Here is a 14,302-nt window from a genome sequence, read left to right as displayed (position 1 = left end):
TATCAGTAACCATTTTAGAGAAAATTGCATTTGATTTTTTTATTTTATGTTCTCGATGTAAGCACTTCCTCGTCCCCTAACCACCGGAGCATGAACAAATTTCCATCACCGGGGCGAAGCCCTCAACTCACTTATGTAATTCCACGCCGCTTTATTCGAATAAGTTATGAATTATTCTGAATACCTGTCATGTTGGAGTAGATATATAGGGTATTTCCCAGCCTTTAATAAATATGCCTTTCAACAGCGCGTGCTGAAACCTCCGGAGGATTGGTTTCACAGTATTTGCATTAGCGAAAGGCATACGACTTCCCACTTTGACCAGATATACTTAAATACTTTGCTTTCCCATTTCAATATGAGTTCTCTGAAAAGGTTTTAAGCACATCCTCATGTGATGGCGACAGGAACTTGCAGAAAGGTTTTCTGCAGCATGGGCGTCGCCTTGGGTGGGTTTACTCAAGGGGCAACGAGTTTCGCTGACCCCGATTGTTTTCTTTTTAACTTTTCTTATGACCGATTAAACCCATGTTAGGATTTATAACTCATTATTTCAGCAAGTATGACAAACAAATCTTACAACTTTAGAGTGCCTTCGGTAAATTGCATTTTCAGCATAAAAAACTCATAATCTTTGTTGCGTAATGGCATACATTTCTGTTCTTTAGGCTTCCCCTTGTGATGGCTTATCAGCGTACTTAACTAAAAAGGCAAAACATAACATTTGTGGATTAGTTCTTAGCCGACTAATGACCACTAACCACTGACTTATCTTAATGGCACATACCAGCTTAAGCCCCCCTCTCCAGCGCCCCTGCTTCCAAGGGTAAAAACAAAACAAAATGGAAGGGATGTCGCCATAATGCACTGGTTGACGGCCTTGATGGCCGCCACTGCACATCTACGTATGCGTGATATTTACGAAATTTACTACCAAAGTCCTTTAAAAGCCGGTCGTTAGCCGGGCCCCAATCAAAGCCAGATGGGTTATATTGGTCAGGCCTCATTAACGAGGATCATCAGCTTCCGCGGGTGTGGTCCCTGATGGATGGAACAACAAGAAACGAAGAAGTCAAAGCCCACTTTTGAGAGCAAATCACAAGCAACAACCAAGGACCACACACATAATGCTAATGTGTGTCTGCCGCATAAATATGCGAGCTGAGACAAAAGGCGGAAGCGGACACAATAGGCTCAACTTTAGGGCCAGGAACAGTAGAGTCGTTAAATGCCCACCTTTTATAAACATAAAACAATAGACGTACAACGTACATTTGGCCCACGGAAACGGTGTGCAAATCTGTGTTGCTACCAGCTAGGGCATGGCGCCTTCCCCCCGAGACATGTCAAACACATAAAGAAGGCCAACGGGGATCCGGGGGCCTCAATAAGCGACCTGCACGGGCAAACTTGCGGATGCGGTGAGCCGACCACCAACCACCCATAATTGAATCTTTTGGTCGCGCACTGGCGCACATACAAGGCCAAATCCAGGCATCCAACCAGGAAGGAAAGCGAGAATACAGAGAACAAAAATTTAACATTTTCGTAGTCTTTCAAAATATTAAAATAAATTATGCGGAAATATTTGTCACTGATCATCTTTAAGTCGCATGTTAAATATTTTATTTTTCTACTTTTAAAAGGAATTAATGTAGCTTAGTAGTAGTTTTTTTTCAGTGTAGCAACAGCCAGGCAAATTATATTTAACTCGAAAAATAAGAAGCACTTTGAGTCTACGGTTTTGTGGGCGACAGGTTAATTTTTACAAGTTTCTCCAATTCCAATGGCTTTGCTTTAGCTGGATTTATCTGGCCCTGATTAAAATGCATCCGTATTCCAGCTGCAAGTTTTAAGACCCAATCTTGGCTTGTGGCTGGCTTTGGCTAATACCAATTGTATTGAATGGGATTTCGCGGAATTGGACAACAGGAAGAACACAACAGTAATAAAATGAAATGTAAGACATTCTGAAATATGTAAGTTATGCCTGATTTAGTAACTAACTTGTCTGTTAAAATAGATCGTACTTTTTAAATTTTTATTGCAAAAATGTAACAAAAAATGTCTTTTGATTTTTGGCATAAAATACACAGGATTCTAGGAATACTTTAGACTAATCCGAAAACATACGCACAGACGCATATTTACTATCAATGCTGTATCCGACTAATGACCTTTAGGTAGTGGATCAGGTGTTCACCTATATTGGGTTTAATATAGAAGATGCACTGCGACTGCCGCTGGATTCGGTCGTCGACATCCTGTTCATGCAGCTGGAGCAGATCACTCAACGAATCGTTGGCTATGCTTTGGAGTCGGGAGGCGTTCAGGAACTTCATGATGCGCTCATTGGTGTAGTTTAGTTGCTAAAAATAAGAGATTTTAAGTTGTTGAGAAACAATTAATTACTGAGCTATTACTCACCCCTTCAAAGTCATCCCTCCTCTCTGATTTCAGGCTCAAGTAAAGCTTCGAAAGATCATCGCGGTCTGCCACCACATCCACCTTGGAAACAGGAGAAGCGAAGGCCAGATCTTCACTGTCGGACTGCATGATGGCCAATACTGACGAAGTTAGGAACAGCAGGGCTGGGCGCAATTGCGTGCTGACCAGCAGGGTGACCTCACAGAAGAACAGCATTTGGTCATGGCTTAACTCTTCGGGCAGATAATGCCAAATGCGATAGGAACTTCCGTGTAGTGCACCGTTTTTCGAAAAACTAGGCTCCACCTGTTGAGGCATCGCATTAAATCCCACCGTGTGTAGGACACCTTGTCCCGTAAGAGCCAGCATTTCAGCTGCTCCACTGATGGGTTTCGTCAGGGCTCCAACTATGCCTTTGGTCAGGCCAGCAATGACACCAACAGAACTTCTTGCCTCAAGGGTATGATGAGCCAATCCGCCAACTGCGCCGAGTAAACTAATGCCTAGTCCAGTCAGACCTTGGGTCAGTCCATCGGCGAAGCCTTGGGGTCGAGCTCTTCGCCTGGCCTCTGTTAGTTCGATGTGCTCTGCGTCCAGAGTCAGCCTGTCCAGATTCCGAGCCACTGATCCAGCCAGTTTGGTAACGGAATTCACAGTTCCCGCAGTCACATTGCGCAGCAGAGAGGCCGAACCTTGGGTCACTCCTACTAGGAAGCCCCAGGGTCCGCGGAAGAGACCCTGAACCGGCATGGAGACAAAGTCTCGAAGGCCGGTGCTAAACGAGCGAGCCAGCCCACTGGGACTTCCCAAAATCTCCAATGAACCAACGACCCATCCGGCTCCGAAAATAGCACCGCTCAGATAGTGAAGTCCCAGAGATTGTCCGAAGCGGAGGGGAACGGTAAGGATCTGCTGACGTTCATAGCGCGAAAAGGAGAGGGGGGAGTGATCTAATGCTATGTAGAGCCGTGAGGAAGTATGGACGGATAGCAGAAGACTCAGGGGCTCTACCGTAAAACTATTAAGACGTAAGGGTTCCGATATATAAAATGACTGAGCCACAACTTGGTCAGGAAGAAGGGTCGTTCCGTCGGACAAAAGGATTTTATCCTGTTCCACGGGCGGACTGTACACACAATTAGAAGGTTCACACTCTACCAGTGCTTCCAGCAGTTGGTTCAGGTAGGCATCTTCGATATATACCCGAAACGGGGGTATCTCACATCGAACATTCTGTAATTGCATTTCATCTTGGTAGAAAGTAAATGTGAACTGAGAGACAGGAGTACGTTGGGCCTGCTGCTTATACACACAGTCCAGGTCGTACACCTGTGGCAGACTACAGTTGCGTTTGTACAATTTCTGAGCACAAAGCAGGACCGGAAAGTCATACTTCCCACTGGAGTACAACTGGTTATCCACCTGAAGATTTGGCAACTGCAAACGCAGTTCTCGCTGATCATCGTCGTCGTCATAGGCTAGCATTGAGTCATCAGCGTAGATATTACACACCTCCGTTTTTAAGTAGTCATTTTCCCGGTTGTCTGTCTGCAGGCTAAACACAAAGTTCTTGATGAAAATTTTGATCTTCGTGTGCCTTTTGGTGTCACACTCCTCGCTGAAATGGGCACATGCCACCATATCCGGCAAAGGATCTTTGACGGTGGCATCTTGTGCCGCCTCTTCGTCAGGTCCTAAAGGTCTTTGTTCCTGGGATGTTGTCAACACATTCTCTGGCATTTTTAGGCGTGATCGCAGGTCCTTCACGGAAAACTCTAATTGCTGAGCTATATAGTAGATGTTAACACGAATAGCTCGATGCTTATCACAGACAACCACCTTCACATCGCCGTGATGGGGTACATGCAGAAATTTCTGCCAGGATTTGTCAGTCCGAACAGGTTTTGACCAGGCGATCTTATTCTTTGCACATGGCCTACCTGAAAGGGAATATAGCTTTAGAAAACTTTACCAAATAGGTGGCAAAATGTATTACCTTTATACACCGCCAAGGATAGATTGCACATTGTGAATTCTACATCCGGGAAATTGGCGTACATCTGTGGAGGAGTGTAATAACATTTGCTGTGAGGCAGCACCAATTGATTCCACTCGAAATGCCTTCCAGCAAACTCTGAATTCGTGCAGGACACATTGCTATTTTCCGAAGCACTGGTTTGGGCCACAATAAACTTCACATTCGTATTGTTGCTGATGACAATGGCTGGTGCCGTATCCCGGAATACATTCAAGTAGTGAACGTTGTCCTTCTCTATCAAGGTGATCATCAATGGAATGGATTCGTGTCCCGCTTGCAAACTAAAACAGCGTCTGGTAAAGGGTATGGCCAATGGAATAGGTATGGAGACCTCCCGGTCACCACCTACACTAAAACAAGCAAAATAGACGAATGCGGTATCACAGTTGTGCTTGGCCTTGTGGGCGTTAAGATCATAGAACACGTCCATTGTATTACCAATGCTGCAAAAAAGGGAAATAAATAAACATTCATTCATTATCATATGATAAAAAAACATACCAGTTCTTAGTCGAGTCAACAGGAATAAGACTACGGGCCTTTTTGGAAAGTGAATATGCCTCCACTTCTTCCCGCGTTGAGCTCTCCTTGTGATCCATGGCTAGAGGTATGACATTTAGAACCACATCCGAAAAGTTGGTCACTACGAACTTCGATCGCAGTTTGAACACACGTTGACCCTCGTCATTCTTTCTATATTCCAGTATCAGACGCAACACCTCGTCCCTTTCTACAACAACTATATCCACGAATGAATTGTACCGCAGATACATTGATCGTCCAGCCTTGCTAACCGCTTTTTGCGAAAAATCTTCTAAACAAATCGAAGTTGAGGCGATCCATCCGTTGTCAGTGGGCAAATCAATCGTGAAAGCACTCGTAAGCCTTGGCATCATTTTCAAACTGTTTGCTTTCAGTTCAAAGCGCGCTTTCTCGTCTATCATAAATATGCTAACGTCCAAGCCGGTTCCGTTGATAAACATGCCCCACGCAGTCACATCCAATCCGAGGGAGCAGGAAAACTCCCTCGTCGCCTTTGTATGATATTTCACATCAAAAGGACTTTGAAAATCCAACACGCGGCTCACTCGTAGTTCTTCCGGGTCATTCAGTGGCCATTTGCGCTTCGATGACTTACCTAGCTGGTTCAGCGCATTTTCAATGGTCCAAACGTTAGAATCATAATAGAAGAACTTGTGCCAGTCCATCGTTCTTAGCATTAGCGAATATTCAGCTTTTGAAGAGCTTCGCACGACACCACTGAAATGGAATCCGCTGTTTAAATTTGATTTATATAAACTGTTTTATGAACTTACGAAAAAGTGAAGCCAACCTTATGCTCTGTAGCATGAGTGGTAGCAGTGTTCAGAGCCCATCTTCCCCCCTTGGATGCAATAGTGGAGCTCTCTCCGGTGGTATTTTCAGTCGCCTGAACCTCACAGCTGAGCATATTGCATATCTCGAAAATGGGCCAAATGCAGATCAGTATTTTCTGAGGATGAAAGTCCTCTACGGCCTTATCCATTACAATGTCCTCACGCAGGATGCGAACCCAAATGCTAATGAACTGCTGGGCAGATTGTGTGGGCACCTTCACTAGCCAAGGCAAGTTGTTGTTGGTTTTCAGTGGGATATCTCCAGTGCGACCCCTTCCAAGTCCAGCACTCAGCTTAAGCCTGTAATCATACAGAAATCAGTAGGATTCCCTCATAAATTTCAGCTCTTACCGCATATTTATGTCAGCATCACGGCTGACATTCTGATAAAATGATGATCTTTCTTTAGACAATAACAGATGCTCCGGCGGACTGTTTTCGTCGTAGCTCATGTCGTCCTCTCGAAACTCTGTGATCAGATTAAAGGGAATCATGCTTATCAACTCGATTTGGCCTTTAACCAAAATATAAATCTGAGTGGCGGAAAGTTTTCCCAACTTCAGGGTAATACAGTACTCTCCCACTCGAACATGTTGAATCTTATGTTCGTCTTCGAACTTCAGGACTATATGTACTGAATCACTCGTCTCCAGCAGACGGGTTTTGGGATTTGTGATAAAGAATGTTAGTTCTTGCGCGTAATTACAGCTTCGGAAGTGATAAAGTTGCATTTCGCCAGGTCCGACCAAGATCTTCTCTACCGTATTTGTTTGCCCAAAGCCAATGGGTGCTTGTATTCGGTTAACAATAACGCACTTTGGCAGAAAGGCGTGTCTTAGCTCTTTCTGCTGCAACACCTCCTGCCAATGGTACTTGGAACTGAGCAAAGTATGAATCACGTAGGGGCCGCAGTTAAACCGTAGCTTATCCACCAGAAAGTTAGCTTGCATTAGAGAGCGTGAACAGTCAGTTAGTCTTACAAAGCTGGTAAATTTCATTGGTTCCACGATGTCCAGCATATTTTGAAATCCATAATCCAAGCACTTCACTCGTGGGCGCAACTCAGTCTGCAAGGTAAAATCTTTTCTCGAATATATTGTCGAGTGCATCTGTAGATCCTCCACATGCACAGTGAGAAATGTTTGGCTAATGTTATTGGTTTGCTTGAGGTGGTACTTGCTCAGCAGTTGTGGAAGCTCTCCGGAGCTATCTGGCTGGTTCAGAAAGTTTAGTTCAATGTCCTGACAACACATCAACAACTGCAGCTTGGGTACTCTTTCCGCCCTGAAGACGGTATCGATTCGCATGCAACCCACCAGAACTTTTGGATGCAGAATAAAGTCGTTATTTTCGTCCACTTTGAAGTCCTCCTGGGCGTACTCAATCTGAAGGGGTTCGGTATTAATTATACTATTTACGTTTATACTCATATTCAGAAACCCACCGAAAGATCCTCATCTTCGCTACTCTCAAAGCATGTTCCGTCCACGGAGATCAACGATTGGAGTATAACAACCCTCCAAATGGTGGCGCAGATTGGACGATCTGGTGGCGTCAGTTGCTTAGCTGAGGTTTCCGAAAGCATAAAATCGCAATAATGCAAGAATGACTCGTGGGTTTCACTGAAGTATTCCATTCGACACCTGATATGTATGGGCCTGCTTACCTTTTTGGGAATGTAGAAGATACATGTTAATTTAACGAAATTCCTTTTGTGTAATAATACTTACTGGCATTGGCACTGGATATATATGGATGCTTGTCATTTGGCGGGGTTGCGGATATCGCCAGCAGATGATGCCATAGTTTTTCTTAATGATCTGCACCTGGTAGGGCATCGGCAGTACGGACTCAGAGTTTAGATATACGAATTGAAAGGCTCCCGCTCTGAAAAATAACACACAGATTAGTAATACCCAACAGTTAAATTAATTCCATTTAAAAGACCCACCTAAGGTCATCCTGATAAAACTCCGCGTTAGATTTCAAAGGACGTTTTAACCGCTCAATCGATTCACGCGATGGAGTGCATCTGATCAGGTCACAGGGCGCGACCTCTTCCGGAGTGCCCAAAATGGGACGACTGTGTAGAAACTTCTGCCACTCCTGATCAGCATGTTCCCGTATCCGATTCATACCATCCCGTGCCTTTTGCAGTTGCAGTATACTAAGAACACCCGCATCGATATGCAGGTAGTTGAGCTTGAGTGTGGCGTTGATCAGCAGTTCATCACACCACGGTTCACTGACCAAATCCACTGACATACGCATAAGCAACGGATGGAGCAGCATCTTCCCTCCGGACTGCACATAAAAGGATCCTAGGTTGGACCGTATTACAGCCTTCTGAGGACGAGTACTAAACTTGATGCGGGTGCTGAGGTCGAGCCAAACAAAGCTGCATTTGTAAGTCCTTTCCTCATCGTAGAATTTCACAGTTATCCTATCACAGGATAAGTGCAACCGATCCGCGTTGTAGCAATTCGTTTTCATCTGGAGGAGCTGAGATCCCTCAGGAACAGGACGGTGGCTTCGCACGGCAAAGCAGGGGGTCTCGTGAAGAACCGTGTAGACACGGGTTAAATCACTTGCCAATAGCTTGATGTTGCTCTCACACATCCTCAAAAGGATGGGTTTTCGTAGCTCCACATCAACTTCCTTCTGATGCAGGCGATCATACTGGGTCTTAATCATAAGCAAAGGAGGGGGAATACCCGAGCTGCCCAGTTGGCCGGGTAATGTATCAAATACAGGTTCATTAAATTGTTCCACTGCTCCTTTTCCTTTACCGTCTGCATTGGCAATGCTGACGTTGACATTAAAAATGGAGGCTTGTGTCACGGCTGCCTTTAAGTTTTGAGTGGACATGAAGCTGGGCTGGGATACAGTCAAAAGAAAAAGTGGTTTCATGACGGGCCTTTCTAGCTCTCCCAACTCCAAGATATCGTAAATTTTTAGCACAAATATGCCGGCCACAAAGGACACGCTTTGCGGATAACTCATTACAATCGGGTGACGTCCGCTGCGGTAAACCTCATCCGACCCAAGAGATCTTGAAATTCCTTTCATACGATTGCTTAAATGAATTCCAGAATCACTTTGGCATGATCCCAAAAATAAATCACTACTTCCTCTTGCATCCGCAAAACCCGTACTTGCATTTGTAGTACTTAATTTGTCTGTCAGCAGCCGTTTTGAGGGTTTCCTACTTACATTACGGTAACATGTTTTGTGAGCGTAACAATCAGATTTAAAATACGTAGAGTTGTCGGTGCTGTTGTTTTTGGAAACGTTTCCTATTATTTTGTGCGACCTCTCTATTGGCAACTCAGCACTCTTTACACACACCTGATGAAAGATACAGCTGAGTTTCTGAAAGCGCACTATAATGCAGCTAATCAAACTGATTTGGTGAGTGTTTAAAGAGGCGACAAAGTCGGTGGCACAATTATACTCAACACTTTTACCGCAGACTAGAAATCGGTCATAGCTGATAGCCGGTGCATATATCATAATGAAGTCAAAGTCTCTGAATATCTCCATATGATCTAGTTCGGTGGATTGACTTTGGTTGTTCCACTCGAAGGCGGGGTTATCATGTTTGCTCGCCAGGCTCTTTTCTATGCGATACCTTTGTGTTTGCTTCCAGTTTCCGGTAGATAGGGATACCTTCCTAACACTTAGCTCATACTGTCGGTCCTCTACCAGCGCTCCCGGTGTACTGAGCATGTTGAGCTCTGCTGCTTTTTGGTAGATATCCGGGCGCACGAGTTGACGAACTAGAGGATTCTCAAGGCTCGGTGTTAGTTGAATACTCTCGATCTGCAATACATATAGAATTAATCTTGTATTCAAGATGAAATACTGGATAACTTACCCTTAGCAGTAAGACACTGCAACTCTTTCTACCTGTAGATAGAGGTAGATAGACATAGATTCCCTTGCTGTTCAAGTGCACCATCGGCAGATCTTGGACAGTGGAAATTTGGTTTGGTGCTGGAGCACAAGATGTGTTTACCGGCTGATCAGTGCCAGTACTTCCCATAATTTCGAGAACCTCGCATATGGGCACCATAAACTCGGTTATTTGGTCCAAGTCCAGTACCATTTCTATAGGCTGCACCTCGATTAACACCTCCGATATGGTGTGTTTCTTGTTGTGCGGATTTCTTGCTCCAATCTTTGCGTACAGGTCCTGTAGACTCACAGTCGTGATCACCACACTAATCAAGGGCAAGTTTGTGCTGTCGACCAGCGTTTTGATATGAAAGTCATCGATCTTTTCCCATTCTTGATGCTTTTCCTCGTAGTAATTGAGACCGAAGTTTTCTATTTTCGTGGTAATCTTTGTGAAGTCACTATGCTTATCAATATTCAGTAGTAAGTCCTCTAGAATCATAACGATTTTACTATGCTTGAAGTCGTTTGAGTGTTCCATTTCAAAACTGATACGTGGAATAGTCCATTGGCAAAATAATACAATTGATCCTTTGGGAGCTAAACGAAATATTTGTAATGGGTATATAATACTTCTGAATATTAACACTTACCATTTTTTACTTGAGGTGCTTCGAAGTTGGGATCTAGCTCCAGAAACTCTTTTATCACTGGATAGTTTTGTGCACTGCCAGTGTATACCTCCAGCCTGGGCTTCATTTTCGAAGTCTGCCATTTGGATGGAGGTTCGTCCGGGCATAGCGAACTGTACATCTTAGATATAATTAAATAATGTTCATGTAACAATTTTACCTGAGGGGAAAATGAAATATATTAGCTAATATTAAGTTTCTGAGACCATGTCCCTTACCCGCTGAGCAAATATATTGATGGCCGACATATCCACGTGTACATTTATAGAGTAGGTCTTTTGTTCAGACGCTTCTGAAAATGTCTTATCCTGATCATCTCTCCTTTTCTCCTCGACTTTCTCAGATACTTTGTGAGAGAGCGCTAAAGTAATTGTGGTCCTAACTGGGTCCACAATCATTTCGGTAACATTTTCTCTGCGGTAGCACACATTGAATTCGTTTAGGTCGAAGACCCAATTGAATGGCTCAGTGCTGGTGGCTAGAATAACTGCTCTGATATTGCCTCGCTGAATGGCTTCGGAGTTGCCTGATTTAACTTTCAAGTGAGGCAGCCGAATAGAGGTATACTCTACATCCTTCTCTGACGGCGTTTTTCGCATCATCACCTCACATATATCAATCTTTGCCTGAGCGATCTCCACCAACACTACCATGTTAGTTAGACGCTTTACGAGACCTGATGTATCAAAATTACTTGACTGGGGCTTACTGGTAGTTGGAATGTTTACAGGCTCTATCTGGGTATGCCTCTCATCCCGTTCTGAACTCAGATGGACTGTCTCCTCGGGAACAGAAATCTTTCGACTGTTGTTTCTGCTAATTCGACGCGGTTGATAATCATTCAAAGCAGAAATTGTAGAATAATTCGAAATTGATTGTGTCAGATTTGGCTCCGACTGGTTTACAGACTCGAGATCTGTTTCAATTTCTGAAATCAAAATATGGAACATTGTAAACAGCATACACACGTAAAAGCAATACGAATTACATACCCTTCTCTTTGGGCATCGGCGTCTTGCTGACATCTGAAAAGTTAAGGAACTGCAAAAGGTAGATATCCGTGGTGATTCTAAATGGTTCCAGCCAAAGACAGACCACGGTGCCAGGCATCTTAACCTTCTGCGTATTGGCTTCCTCTAGGGGGTACTGACATTGCATCTCAAGCCACTTGTTGTTTGAATTTTTTGAGGTGGACAGGACTACGTTCCGTACATTCATTTTGCTGTGGACGGCGTCGGTGTGGATACCATGAAGTGAACCCACTGCAGCCAAATGAGTGTGATACTTGTGGTAACTGAGGCCCAGTTTGCTGCACACGCTTTGCAGCTTTATTACATCCGAATGTACGTTGACATGGGCCACGATGTGGGCCAGATCGCACAGCTCTGGGCCATTGAAACCCGAGATCAAAGGAATCAACCGTTTGGCTAGGATCAGTTCACGCTTTGAAAACTCGAGAGTTATGATCTCCGATTTGATTTCTGAAGTCTCTAGAGCAGCTTCATTTTGACGCCATAGATGAGGAGCTAACAGCCGATTCCAGTTCACTTGCATGCGTGGAATGTTTAAAAGTTTGGCACGGCCATTATCCGGAGTGGTATTTAAAATCATCAGCGCCAAGTTCTTTACGTTGAAGTTATAGCAATTGTAGCATGAATTGACAACCTCCCGGGGCTTGTCCTGCAGATGGGTAATCAATTGGACCAGGCGTATAGGATTGACTGGTCCACACATTGTGCCCTCGACTAAGGATATTTTGAGCTGAAGATAAGGAAGCAGAGACTGCTTAACTGTGGTCGTCAATTGGTGTTGGTTCATCGCAGAAGACTCTTCTTGTTGCTGGCGGGGATACAACTGAAGAACTATATTCCGCAACTCAATTTTGTAGTTACAGGTGGGCACGAGGCCCATCAGGTACTCCAAGTCCGGAATGGTCATGTCGGCAATCTTATTGTCCGGCTCGGGGACACTGCGATCATCGTCTTTCACCGATTCTGAGTGATATCCCGGGTAATCGTAAGGACGAATTAAATCGCTAATTACATTTTTAACCTGCGCAAATGACTGCGAAAAGTGGAAAGTGATTCCAGCGGAAAGTAGGCGATACTGAACTCGAAGTCCTAGATCTCTTAGCTGGCTCTCCGCCACGGGATGGCTGGTTGGCTTCGGCACCCGGTGCTCGACAACGTCAAATGCCAGTACCGGGCTGCGAAACAGCATATACTCATCCGTGTTTCTGGCCACGTAGTCCTCGTAATTGTAACTGCACCAGGAGCGGTCGGCGAACATGTAGTTTTCGTCAAACAGGCTCTTGTCGATGAAGGATCGCTCCTCCTGAAACTGTGTACAAAATTTAGTAATTATTCAACATCGCTATAATATTTACTAACTTCTTGGGTATTGATCAGGTGGCGATCCAAGGGATCCTCACTACGGTAAACACCCAACGGTTCAATGCACATGCTAGAAAGCCCCGCCTTGACATTGGCCCAGTCGCACTCCTTCAACAGAGTCCGCTCGTAATAAAGACCGCCCAAACTGATCCTTAGAATGGGAGTATAACGTATCCGCTTGATGCCACCCATGCTCTGATCGGTGAAGTACTCGGAATTCTTTAATTGGAAGTTCAGCTCTTCTGCGTAGATACCCAAATCGAAGGCATGGCCAGTAGGAGAATCGCAGGAGGAGTGAGGCTCCTGAGCATCGAAACTAGGCAGTAGATTCCAGGCCCACCAAAAGACGCTTTGACTAGCGGGCTCCGACTGCTGCGCTTCGTTGCCCTCGGCAACTGCCTCTTGGTCTTCCGGATTTGGGTGGTCTTCTTCTAAATCGGCTGGCTTCAGTTCCAGCAGCATTTTGACCAGTCTCATCACCATGGGGAATTGCAAAGATGACACATTGATGTCCAGAGCCTTGGTAAAAACACCAATGCGGGTGGTGCTCGATGTGCTTACCGTATTGGCGTTGTACTTACGGAGCACTCGGCACTCTAGGGAGCAGCGGTATAATACAGGCTCCTGGCACACCTCAATCCTGCCGGCCGTGTTCCGTTTGTCTAGGCAGATAGTCAAATCTGAGACTTGAAGAATCTTCCTCATGACAACGGATACAGGGTGGACGTCCACCATTGTGGGCTTCCAGTTTTCGCCTGCGGAGCCAAAGTTAAGCGTCTGCACATTCATCGAGACCACGATGTCGTCCTCCACATACTTTAAGATGATGTTGTGGCACTGCAGGCTGATATTGTTAATTATCTTGTTGACCACGCTGGAAGAGCTCCCTGGTCCGGGACTCTTGGGCTGCTGATCTGGCTGCTCATCGGACGCTCGCTTGGACTTCCGGCGCTGCTCCCGCTGAAAGGTGGCCCTGCGTTGTTTACTCTCGCTGTCCGGCAACTTGGCCACGAACTCAATGGTATTGATGACGATCTTCACCGGCTCGGACATGAGCTTAGTCCATGGCACTTGTATGCTCAGCTCGTGAATGTGCCCGGAAACCAATTCCACTGGAAGATTCATTTCCTCCTCAAGCACTTCCAGGCGCAAGTCTAGATTCTGGAAGGTGACCTCGCCCTCCCATAGCGACACCTGAGCATCCTCGTCGCGGAAGTTTTTCACATACTTGGCCACGTAGCTTAGCAGAATTGGAGTGATGTAGGACTCCAGTTTGAACATGGTGTGCCGAATCCGGAGGCTCAGGCCTCGATTCCCGCGCTCTTGACTGCTGACTCAAATGGAAATCTTCATTTACTGCGTTGCCGGCGACTTACTAGAATTTACATGCTGTGGATTTTGCTACGTTTTCAGGCCGAATGTGTTTAACAAAACAAACTCAACCATATAATTTTCGTTTTGTTTACGTTTCAGCCCCGG

At 45.1% G+C, this 14,302-nt stretch overlaps 1 protein-coding gene across 1 annotated transcript; it reads right to left on the bottom strand.

Moving 5' to 3' along the window:
- Window positions 1-2,027: 2,027 nt before the first annotated feature.
- Window positions 2,028-14,289, bottom strand: LOC108111396 (vacuolar protein sorting-associated protein 13B). Its single transcript, XM_017220831.2, has 14 exons — window positions 12,821-14,289; window positions 11,423-12,770; window positions 10,649-11,358; window positions 10,392-10,590; window positions 9,719-10,338; window positions 7,793-9,663; window positions 7,572-7,728; window positions 7,286-7,507; window positions 6,193-7,226; window positions 5,782-6,141; window positions 4,967-5,725; window positions 4,424-4,908; window positions 2,428-4,367; window positions 2,028-2,369 (listed from the first exon to the last, which is right to left on the bottom strand). Exons 1-14 carry the CDS (start codon window positions 14,102-14,104, stop codon window positions 2,154-2,156), a joined length of 11,205 nt encoding a protein of 3,734 aa, XP_017076320.2. The 5' UTR covers window positions 14,105-14,289; the 3' UTR covers window positions 2,028-2,153.
- Window positions 14,290-14,302: the final 13 nt, after the last annotated feature.

Source organism: Drosophila eugracilis, unplaced genomic scaffold (assembly GCF_018153835.1).
Source record: "Drosophila eugracilis isolate 14026-0451.02 unplaced genomic scaffold, ASM1815383v1 contig_616, whole genome shotgun sequence".
NCBI classification, from domain to species: Eukaryota; Metazoa; Arthropoda; class Insecta; order Diptera; family Drosophilidae; genus Drosophila; species Drosophila eugracilis.
The sequence above is the reverse complement of the archived record's forward strand: the minus strand, read 5'-3'. Positions and strand labels throughout refer to the sequence as shown.

Bases quoted from the DNA above. Each gene is read 5' to 3' on its own strand.
- LOC108111396 (XM_017220831.2), bottom strand. From the start codon at position 14,104: ATGTTCAAACTGGAGTCCTACATCACTCCAATTCTGCTAAGCTACGTG. The intron at 9,664-9,718 runs GTAAGTTATCCA...TATGTATTGCAG, and splicing joins GCAGTGTCTTACTGCTAAGG to ATCGAGAGTATTCAACTAAC. The intron at 6,142-6,192 runs GTAAGAGCTGAA...GTATGATTACAG, and splicing joins GATGCTGACATAAATATGCG to GCTTAAGCTGAGTGCTGGAC.